Source organism: Elaeis guineensis, chromosome 7, assembly GCF_000442705.2.
Source record: "Elaeis guineensis isolate ETL-2024a chromosome 7, EG11, whole genome shotgun sequence".
Classification (NCBI taxonomy): domain Eukaryota; kingdom Viridiplantae; phylum Streptophyta; class Magnoliopsida; order Arecales; family Arecaceae; genus Elaeis; species Elaeis guineensis.
The window spans coordinates 104091197-104103040 of NC_025999.2; the positions used below are offsets into that span (position 1 = coordinate 104091197).

At 41.0% G+C, this 11844-nt stretch overlaps 1 protein-coding gene and 1 long non-coding RNA gene across 2 annotated transcripts; one reads left to right on the forward strand and one right to left on the reverse strand.

The window, feature by feature from the left end:
• Positions 1–674: 674 nt before the first annotated feature.
• LOC105047853 (3-ketoacyl-CoA synthase 11) lies at positions 675–3724 on the forward strand. The gene is made up of 2 exons (XM_010926961.4): positions 675–850; positions 1665–3724. Exon 2 carries the CDS (start codon positions 1803–1805, stop codon positions 3324–3326), a length of 1524 nt encoding a protein of 507 aa, XP_010925263.1. The 5' UTR covers positions 675–850; positions 1665–1802; the 3' UTR covers positions 3327–3724.
• Positions 3725–9056: 5332 nt separating this feature from the next.
• Positions 9057–10953, reverse strand: LOC114914378 (uncharacterized). The gene is made up of 4 exons (XR_003801432.2): positions 10200–10953; positions 9984–10096; positions 9374–9901; positions 9057–9299 (listed from the first exon to the last, which is right to left on the reverse strand). It is a non-coding gene; the product is annotated as an uncharacterized lncRNA (long non-coding RNA).
• Between the last annotated feature and the right edge of the window lie 891 nt (positions 10954–11844).

An 11844-nucleotide genomic window follows, 5' to 3' on the forward strand; every position in this document is an offset into this window, starting at 1 on the left:
TATCCGACAACCCGACAACTTCGAAGCTGCACGTTTTTTTGGTTGTTTAGTCATATCCTCTATAAATAACTAGAGTCTCGATGACTTAGATAAGTAACCTCTCTCAAAGAATCAGTTGCTATTTTCATTGTTCTCTGATTTCTGATTTAAACGTTAGAGGTTCTTCGTTGGAGTGAAAACTTTTGATTCAAATTTTTTTTACAGATCACTCCAGCACCATTGCGTAAAATCCAATTATTCGCTTTCTGACCTCAACTGATACAAACAGCAATAATTATCAAAAAATTAAAAATTAAAAAAATAAATATAGTATAGTGAAATAATCAAATTATTAATTGGGAAAGAAAACCGTTAGCAGTTGCAGCCATCCACCTCCAGGATGATGAATATGATAGACAAACAAAATTGTATGCGGGTGCCGTGTTATTTAGCAATCGCCATGCGGCTAAGCATCCTCGAGACGGAGAGAGAGAGAGAGAGGCCATTGAGTTTTCTTGGCGGAGACTGGTCGAGATTTCAGTCAAACCCGGCCGCGCCGACTTCGTTTCTTCCGCCACCCGCGTGGCCGCATAAAAGACAAACCGGAGCCTCTCGGGTCCCAGCGAAACGCGGGGCGCACACGTTGGCGCCCATCTCACCGTCCATCCGCTGCCCCTTCCAAATCCAAAGCAGACCTCTCTTTGGTCTTTGGAGGGGGCCAAGGAGGGCACTTTTTGGTTATTTATATGCCCAGTCGGACCGCTCTTGATGCGCCGCCCTGCTTCTCCTCTCTATTTCTTCGGGTCCCTGCTCTCGTCTTCCCCAAGTAGGCGGTTTGTCGGCCGATCTCCTACCAGGATCGGGATTCGAGGTGTGTAGATCATTTTAGATTGATTCCGTTCCGAAATCCTATTTTTCTGCCTTTGGAATGCAAGAAAAACAAATTATGCCGATGTTGTTTTTTATTTTTCCCGTTCCTCCTCTTTTGTTTTTTTTTAAAAAATATTTCTTGGTTTTTTATCCAAAAATCCGAATTTTGTCCTGGATTGGAGGTCAACAGCTCCATCTGGGTTTCGTCAAAATCTGATTGTGTTCTTGGAATGCACAAAGGTTTCTTGTTGGATTTCTTTTCCCGTCCGTTTCTCTTTATTTTTGTGGAGGAAAAAAAAAATCGCTACTCATTATAGATGCTCTCTGGAATATGTAGACTGTGTGGCATGGTTGCCCGACTGCAAACGAAGCTGTTTCTAGATACTACATTTACGGATCATCTGCCCTTCTGGTTCCCCTGATTTTTTTTAGGATGCATTATTTTAATTTCTCTTTTAGGGTTTTCTTTCCCCGAATTTTGGATTTTGATTATGTTTAGGAAAACTGGAGTTGGCTTGCCTTGGTGTTAGACTTGTAGTTTCATTCTCCCGAATTCGATTTTGTAAAATTTCGTCTTCAAAATTTCCTTCTTTTGAGATGGGTTCCATAGGTTTCTGAGTGTTTTTTTTTTTTTTGATGTTTTTTTTCTTCTGGATCGCTTGACCTGCCTCATCGGTAATTAGGTTGAAAAAAATAAAGAAAACAAAGATATTGAAACGTCGATCGTTCCGTAGTTGGATGCAAAAACAGAGATTTTTGTTATGAATTATAACTTCTCCTTTTTTTTTTTTTTTTTTTTTGAATTTTTCCTGCAGAGTTTTGGGGTGATCTCTAGTCCTTTTCAGAGCAGAGAAGGGGCCATCTTTTTCTCAAAAGACCCCCTTTTCCATCTCTTTCCCTTTCGACCTCTCAAGTTTCTGATTTCTATTGCTTGCTCCTCCCATAGTCCAGTCATGGCCGAACCATTGCTCAATAAAGCGTCCGCGAGCCGGCTTCCCAGCTTCACACAATCGGTGAAGCTCAAGTATGTTAAACTCGGTTACCACTACCTCATCACCCATGCCATGTACCTCTTCCTCACACCACTCCTCGTCCTTGTGGCTGCCCAGCTTTCTACCTTCTCCGTCCAAGACCTCCATGACCTCTGGGATCACCTCCGGTTTAACCTGGTCTCCGTGATCCTCTGCTCCACGCTCCTCGTCTTCCTCTCCACCCTCTACCTCCTCACCCGCCCTCGGCCGGTCTATCTTGTCAACTTCGCATGCTACAAGCCGGAGGAGGCCCGGAGGTGCACCAGGCAAATCTTTATGGAGCGGTCTGCGCTGACGGGCTCCTTCACAGAAGAGAACCTCCAATTCCAGCGTAAGATCCTCGAAAGGTCAGGCCTTGGTGAGAACACGTACCTTCCGGAGGCGGTCCTCAATGTCCCTCCCAATCCCTCCATGGCTGAGGCCAGGAAGGAAGCCAGGGCTGTGATGTTTGGCGCCATCGACGAACTTTTCGCCAAGACCAATGTGAAGCCCAAGGACATCGGGATCTTGGTTGTGAATTGTAGCTTGTTCAATCCGACCCCCTCGCTTTCTGCCATGGTGGTGAACCATTACAAGCTTCGCGGGAACATTCTGAGCTATAACTTAGGTGGGATGGGCTGCAGCGCAGGGCTGCTTTCCATCGATCTCGCCAAGGATCTTCTTCAAGTTCACCCCAGTACCTATGCCTTGGTCATCAGCATGGAGAACATCACCTTGAACTGGTACTTCGGCAACAACCGCTCCATGCTCGTGTCCAACTGCTTGTTCCGAATGGGTGGGGCTGCAATCCTTCTCTCCAACAGGAGTTCCGACCGCGGGCGCTCCAAGTACCAATTGGTTCACACGGTTAGAACGCACAAAGGTGCTGATGATAAGTGCTTCAGCTGTGTCACCCAGGAAGAGGATGCTGATGGGAAAATTGGTGTATCTCTTTCGAAAGACCTGATGGGAGTTGCTGGCGATGCCTTGAAGACCAACATCACGACGTTGGGTCCTCTTGTCTTACCCATGTCCGAACAGTTGCTCTTCTTTGCTACATTGGTGGGGAGGAAGATCCTCAAGATGAAGAAGATTAGGCCCTACATCCCTGACTTCAAGTTGGCCTTCGAACATTTCTGCATTCATGCTGGGGGAAGGGCTGTGTTGGATGAACTGGAGAAGAACTTGCAGCTTTCCGAGTGGCACATGGAGCCTTCGAGGATGACACTCTACAGATTTGGAAACACTTCAAGTAGTTCCCTCTGGTACGAACTGGCATACACTGAAGGGAAAGGAAGGGTTGCCAAAAGGGATAGAATTTGGCAGATCGCATTCGGATCGGGATTCAAGTGTAACAGTGCCGTATGGAAGGCTTTGAAGACGATCGATCCTGCAGAGGAAAAGAACCCCTGGATGGATGAGATCCACAACTTCCCAGTTGAGGTTCCAAGGGTATCAGCAATTTGAATCAATAGTCCTGCCGGGGATGCGAGCTGCAAGTCCCTGACTGACGTCGGGTGATGAATCTGGTCTCATAGCTTGCAATAATTTGTTAGGATGATCCTCTTATTTTTTTTTTGGTGCAGCTATGCAGGATGCGATCACTGATTCAAAAGCCTGGATGAATTTTATCATGTGGTTTAACTTATGCTGGCTTGAGCCATTGACTCTGCTTAAATATTAGTTGTTTGGTCTAGAATTTTAATACTTCGATCAAAACTTGCAGCTGTGAGCATGGTTGGAATTTATTTATCTTATATTTTTCAGCCCACAGTTCTCGGAGTGTTTTTGTTGACGACTAGATTTATGCCAACAATATGAGGTCTATGGCAGGTCGTTCATATAAAAGCTAAATGCTTTGTCAACATACTTTTCTTTGTGATATTGTCATGCTCTTAGATCCTCTAGCTTGTTTGTCTATCCAAATTACAGCTCAAAATATGTGGAAAATTGCGAACATCTGCTCGGCCAAGGCCATGGACAGCCTGATTTTGCTGTGCTGCTGACGCTGCTTCCTTGTTTTTGAAGAAATAAAGACAAAGACTTGGAAGGGGTTCTAACCCCATCCTCTATAAAGAAGCAGAAGCCTCTTGAATCTTCACTGTCAAGCACCTACTTTTCTTTTCTCTGAAGCTGGAGGGAATGAATCGCAAAGCAACGGTACAATAACCACCCTCCCCCAAGCCCAGGTTCCAGACATACAATGTTTGGCGCCGGTAAAGCTTAAATGTCAACACTGAATACGGGAGCCAATTCGAGAGTCGACACCTTTCATAATCGAACCCCTATCTCTTGTCTTAAACTGTAATGAAGTATACCATCCGAACTAATGCTCGATGGTGTAGTCCTTACCTTTGTTGAAAACAGCCTAAGTCACAGCTGTGCTTCCACGGCTACCGTTGTCTCAAGATCTAAAATTTGGAGGCCCAAATATTCCTTACCTATTTCGTGGTAGATTCCGGCTTGGCTTGTATTCGCATCCTAGAATCCTTCTGGGTAACTTTAGAGGGATCGAAAAGGTCAGATTGTACTCTTGTCTAATAAATTGTAAGTCTATCATCAAGGTCAAGGAAGAATTCCTGATGGCAGTAAAAAAACGAACCCTGCCCGATGTCCATACATTTAGGATCTGTGCAAGCCAAGCCAAGGATGATGGCCGCTTCGTGTTTCGACGTATTGCCTTTGCTCCATAACCTTTGGCAGCCTGGCCGGTAGGCTACACAAGTCCCCTGCCATCAACTCTTGATTTCTGTCTAAGCGACGGGTTACATGTAACCACAGCAGGAGCATAGTTCTGCTATCAACCTGTGATGCCTCACATGCATAACTCCGGAGCCCTGATTGCAGCAAACAAAGAGATAGCAGCACGGGATGCAACTCCGGAGCTCTGATTGCAGCAAACAAAGAGATAGCAGCACCAGCATGCTGATGCTGTTACTCACCCCTGTGGCCAACACGTCATAATGCAAAAGCATAACCCAAAGCGTAGTCAAACTGCCATGCATGAGAAGCGATTTAAGGCGATATCCAGACAGATCAAGCACACCTTGAAAGCATACTGCTGATTTCTGAGCGCCAAACGGCTAAGTTTTTGTTGTTAGCCTTAGACATTGAAGTTCATATGCAGCAGTCCAGCATGCGTTATCATACCTATCCAGATTTTGAAGCTAAGGACCATGGCAAGCCAAAATCTTGGCGCTCACATCTTGAGACACGTCTCATGCCATGGATATTATAGTCAAAATTTTATGACAAGCAAAAACTGATATCATAACCGTTCAAATAAGAGAAACCAGGGATCACGGTCATTTCAAATATTAACTTCAACTCAAAGCAAAGAGGTTTTAAATCTAACCTCCCCCGAACCCAAAAAAAAAAAGGATAAAGAAAAACATAAAAAAATTGCTTTGTAGCATGACCCAGCAGGCCCAAACACGAGCCAGCTTACGAGGCGCAGCTCTTTTCATCATCATGACTAATGAATTACCGTTTGATGCATCTCTCTGCCAATATGCCAGCTTCGTTCGAGAATCATCAATTAGCATAAGTTTCTATTGGTGCAGAAATTGATCGACTTGTTAATAAAATCTGACTGATGAGCGTACCCCCCACCCCGTAGCAGCTTTGGCATGTTTCTCGTGGTCAAAAGATTTTATGCTTTGTAATCTGCTGAGAGATGCGTACAAGGTATCCCTTTGGTCAGTTCGAGTACAATTCATGTGCCGGGATAGCAAAATAAACTAACGATCTTTTGTCCTCAGCAGATATTCCTTCCACAAGTTTTTTATCAAAATAATATTAAAAAAATTATAAAAATCAATATATTTTTCAACTTATTTACAAAAATGATGCAAAATCATAAAACAACATTTCAAATGATATTTTTTTTGAGAGCAAATACCATTTCAAATGGCGTTTCTTCGCTCCACGTCTTCTCTCCCCGTCTCCCATGGAATCAAAAGATCAAAAAAAAAAAATCATTATTTGTAACGACATTTTCAAAAGCATCATTTCAAATGATATTTTTAAAGACGCCATAACAAATGGCATTTTTTTGATTACACCCCCTCCATTCAAAAAAATCCATCCAATGGTAAAAAAAAAAAAAAAAATAGAAAACCATTCCATACCATCCCCGTACCATTCCGTATCGATCTATACCAGCCCAAACCGAATTTTTTACTAATTTACTATTAATTTTAAAATAATTTATGAAAATAATATTCTTCAAAAAGTATTTATGAAGATGCTGTTCGAAAGAAAGTCGCCCTATAGTCGCCTTATCATAGGGCGACTTTAGACGCCACCTAATCCGCCCTCACGCCACGTAGGAGTGCTGAATCAGCCAAAAAAATCATGGTGTGGAAGGGCAACTCTAAGAGTCACCATATCAAAGGGCGACTCATAAAACCGCCCTACTACACGGCAACTTTATGAGAATTCTCCCACCTCTCATCCTCCGATCGGATCCGATCGGATCCTCCCAGCTCTTATCCTCTGGTCAGATCGGATCCTTCCAGCTCTCATCCTCCGGTCAGATCCGATCGTCCTCCGATCGAATCCGGATCCTCCCAGCTCTCATTCTCCAATCGAATCCTCCCAGCTCTCATCCTTCGATATCCTCCAGTCGGATCCTCCCAGCTCTCATCCTTCGGTCGGATCTGATCGGATCCTCCCAGCTCTCATCCTTCGGTCGGATCCGATTGTCCTCTGATCGGATCCTCCCAGCTCTCATCCTCCGATCGGATCCGATCAAAGGTCATGGTTCGATGATCATATGTGATCAGATAGAGCCACCCTACTATAGGACGACCTACTATAAAGAGAGGGAGATGATCTCCAAGATGTCCAATCATCATCATGGATGTGCACTGATATGAGCAGATGCCTGTGACCTAATTGGACCGGCGGTCGCTCATCTCCAAGGATGTCGCTAATGTCCAACTAGCACCATTTTGATGTGCACTTACGCTTGCATGTTGCAGGCACTCGTGACTTGCTTGGCACCCATGACTTGCTCGGCATCTGGATGCCGTGACCTGACCTAAAGTTTTCGTGATCTGACCTAAAGTTTTCGTGACCCAACAGGAGTAAGCCAAGATGTAAGCACCTAGAGGGATCAAGATGTAGGCGCCTATATCTGGCTTGTTTTTTGATTTTAGGCGACTACATGTGATCCTATTTTAGGCAGCTTCTTCCATCACTTTTATATATTTCTAAATCATCGAATTAGTTCAGAATATCCACTCCTCAATCTTTTTTCCCTTCCGTTTCTCTCAGAATCCCTAGTTCTCATCTTCACAACCATCTCCACTTACGTCTTGAATCCAAACTAAAAATCTCCTTTTCAAGTTAAAAACCTCCTTCCATCTCCTTCTCGGCCAATGGCTCCAAAGATGCGTCTTCCCCAATGCCAAAGAGTAAGCAGAAGTGAAAAAAGCAGAAGGGGAGAAGAAAGCAGAAGGGGAAGGGGAAGAGAAGCAAGTGAAGCACCATCACCTCCTCTGAGAACTCCTCCTCCTTCAAGATTACCTCCTTCGAGAACTCCAGTAAGTGATAAAAATATTCTCTTTAGCCGTATTGTTGATATGAATTTTTTAGATTCGGAAGGATTTGAGATTGCAAACTTAATTAGAGCCATGGGATGAAAATTTATCTGCACTGCTGAAGTCTCAATATTTATGAAGTTAGTTAGAGAATTTTATGAGAATATTTTATTTGAAGAACATACCGTATCATTTTCAGTTAAAGGAAAAAAAATTATTTAGATGATGAAATATTAGGAGAAATTTTAAAACTTCCAACCATAGGTGAGCTGCGGGACAGTAGAAGAGATAGAACCACAAGAGCAGAAACTGTTATTGGGGTAGAGGATCATGGTCAATTTCAGAAAATTCATGGAAGATACTTAAATATTGAAATGAGACTACTCCATATAATTATTTGGTGGATTATACAACTTGGAGGATTTGATACTGTAACAGAGAGGGATTTAGGAATTATATATCATGTAGTCAAATGTATCCCACTCAACCTTCCAAGAATAATAATCAAGGTTATACAAAAAGCAGTGGGTAGGGCACAGATATTTCTGCCTTATGCCATGATGTTAACCCATGTCTTTAAACATTTAGAGTAAGAATTCAGGATGAACAATCAACAAAATTAGGTAGAGGTAGAAAAATCAATGAAGGAGCCCTGCACAGAATGTATTGGTTTAAAATTGATGGTGAGTGGACTAGAAAGGATGGAAGGAGAAAACATATGGATGAAGATATTTCAGTTGAGGAAGCAAGATCTAGGAGTGAAGCAGGACCTTCTTCCAGGAGGAAGAATGAAGCAGGACCTTCTAGGTCTATGGAGGGTATGGAATCTGTTGAGCAAATGAGGATGACTCTAGATATGGTCAGTGTAATCACTCGGGAGGTTGTATCTATTTTTCAGTCATTGTCTTCAGGAGAGAGCACTGCACATATGGATCCGCTAATAAATAATTTTTCTTCGTTCAAGCAAAAATTAGATAACCTTATTTCAGCAGTGTAGGATATAAGACAGGACATTCGTAATTTAGTTTATCGTATCGAAGAATTAGAGAGATGTTCGCCTCATACAGATATGCAACATCAGCTAGACGAGATTATCTGTACTCTTAGAGTGCTCCAGAGTGCGATACAGAGAGAATCAGGTGGAATAGAAAGATAAAATATTCTCTCTACTGGATTGACTACAGTTTTACAGAATATTGTCCGGATCGGCCAACAGATGAATATTCTTATTTCAAATCTTTCAAGTGATCAATCCAGTCAGCTTTCTCTCAGTCAGCCTCTTCCTAGTCAGCCATCCTCCTCTAGACCATCCTCATCTGCTCGTCATTCTCATCTGCTCGTCGCTATCACCCTGCTGTTCAAGCTGATCCAAAGGATTAGATTATCAGATTTTATATCTTCTGTGGTGTGATGATATCATAGTTTTTAGTTGTATATATTGTGTGGTGTGATGATGTAGTACTGTATTTCTTGTAGCAGTTTTTAATTTATGGTATGAATATATCTTTTTGGTATGAAAGGATGATGTTGAATGGTTAAATAGTGTTAAATGATTAAATATTAGATAATTTTAATAATTAATTTTTTTGTGTAACTAATATAGTATAAATTGTAACATTAATGATTACAAAATTATTTTAGTATGTACAAATATCACAACTATTGAAAGCTGTATATATCAAGATATTGGGGCCTCCTATGCGTCCGTCTCTCGTAAACGCATCTCATCTCTGGCTGTCGATGGTACAGTTTGAAGTCGTCTATCCTCTGAGACAACTCGCATAGTATCAATAAGGTCGTCTATAATATCGATAAGTGCTCGATCCTTACATCCAACAATGATCGAATGGAATCCACTCCTTGCCGTATGATATAGCGATATGATCCTTTAAAACTGTAAAAAAATAAATATTACTCATAAGAATATTAATAACATAACAAAATAAGATAAAAGTAAAATATACTTACCCCAATATCCATCATACCATCCGAAGCACGGAACCTCATCTCGGGACGCTAACTCATCAATGGTGAAATGAATCGTCTGGTGATGCTCCTGTACCATTGCAGATATAGATTATAATAATCCATCATGGGAAGCATGGGTGGACCAGCAACAATCAAATCCTCTCGTCGCTCCCATGCATCAATATGCTCCCGATGCTTTTGAACCCAATCATGAAGATGTCACCCTCATCGATCCAAATGGTGGAGAGCATCTCGAGTGTCATATGATGGGGGAACGTCCTGGTGCATGCCAAACTGTCGCATCAAGTGCTCCGAACAATAAATCTCTACGATGTCGAAACAAATAGAGGTGTGCGTGTCCTCTATACATGCTGATCTGATGGGCATATCTCGGGTAATGTGGCCAATATATCTAGTGTGTAAGGCACCCATAATATCTGATAATCACGCTGCTGATCTAACTGATCCCTATAATATATAACTACGTGCGGCACCGGATTGCCAGCACCAATCAATCGAATCCTCCACCTGTCCAAAATAAAGCCACTATGTTATTATATGAAAATATACAGTCATTTATCATGTAAAATCAATGCTATTAGTTACATACCTGCATCCTAGTGGATCAACCTGATCATGCTGTACACCACTAAATGGACCCTTAAAAGCAGCATCATCCACATCCAATGAAACATGTCCAGCTACATATATAAGTATATCTTGCTACATATATAAGTAGTAAGAGTAGTATTAGATAATGTATATGATTTTAATAAGATTTTTTTTATAAAAATATAAGTAGTAAGAGTAGGATTGGAATGCTTACACCGCATCTAAAATAGTCTGTGACCGATGGTGCTCCTGCAATGTAAGAATACTCCTATCTCGAGGGCCTAGATGCCGTGGATTGTAAGCCATAACCTGCTAATGAACCTAAAATAATGATATATATTCCAAGTGTATTAGAGTATGAGAAATATGATAGCCATTCATTTCATGAGAAATATAATTTTCAATGCATGAAAATGATGATGTCACTAATTCATTATTAGTAAATATCTGGTAGTACAATATTGTCACATCATACAACTTAAACACACAATACAGTTCATCTCTGGATATAAAACAACATTGAAAATACAATCTCATAAAAATATATAAAATAATATTGAAAATATATTTTCGGAGCTTTTAATTTCTTCTACTGATAGTCAGAGTTTAATCTTTGACCAGCACTAACACAACCACCATCATCTAAATTTATGTTGTTAAAAAATTATGGGGGTTCGTGCAAACGAGGTTGAGGTTCTCCCACATAAATATCAGGCTGAACATCTTCATCACTATCTTTATCTTCATCATCATCACTGTTACTGTCATCATCCATCCAATAGTCTTCATCTTCACTGTCATTTGATTCAAAACCTAGATTATCAAAATTTATTCCACCGCCTATCCAGCATCGTCCCCTATATGATTGTCGTATCTCGCATTTACTACTACTTCCACCATAGGAGAAATCACCGTAGCAGAAGACATCACAAAAAAAATTACCATAGGACTTTGAATAATTGGACAACTAGGACCAGCAGTAGTAGAATATTGTTCTGCAAACATGATCTCAACACTATCGGTTTGCATCATAGAAGTTACGAAAGGCGAGGAAAATCCAAGAGTATTGTCCTCTTGGATTAAAAGCCGACTATAGTACCTAAAACTCGGTACATCTTCCTTTTTAATATATAATTTTAAAAATCGACATTCTAAATATTTCAAAGAAAATATCAGCATATTTTGAACATCTTCATCATCATCAATTGAAACTAAAAAGGGACGAAATTACCACCGAACCAAAGAGGGGACAGGTGGGGGTGGGGCGGCTACCGCCAGGCCAAAAGGGGGGCAGGGTTGCTGTCGACCGAAGGCTAGAGGGGTGGGGGGGGCGACCACCGCCGATAGAGGGAGAGAAGAAGGAGAAGAGGGGGAAGAGGAAGAGAAAAAGAAAGAAGAACTTATCGACACAGTGAGTTCGTCGTAGATCGATCGGAGCGAGGATCGACAGTGAACGGATAGAGAAAAGACAAGATTCGATAGTGCACAGATGAAAAACAAAACAAAAAAGAAAAAAAAGACTTAAGTTGTTTGGATCTTTCAAAGTGTTATTTGAAATGATATTTTTAAAAATATAATTACAAATAACAATTTTTTTTTGATACTTTGATTTCATGAAAAACGGAAGTAAAAGATGACGTAGAACGAAGAAAAACTATTTCAAATGATATTTTTTTAAAAAAAATATTATTTAAAATAATATTTGATAATTTTATATCATTTTTATAAATAAATTAAAAGACGTATTAATTTTATAAAAAAAATAATATTATTTAAATAAAAAACTCTTCCTGCCCAGCAAACTCGAGTTCTGGAGCCAATAACTCAGGTACAGTCCAAAACGACAAACACCCTCGGCC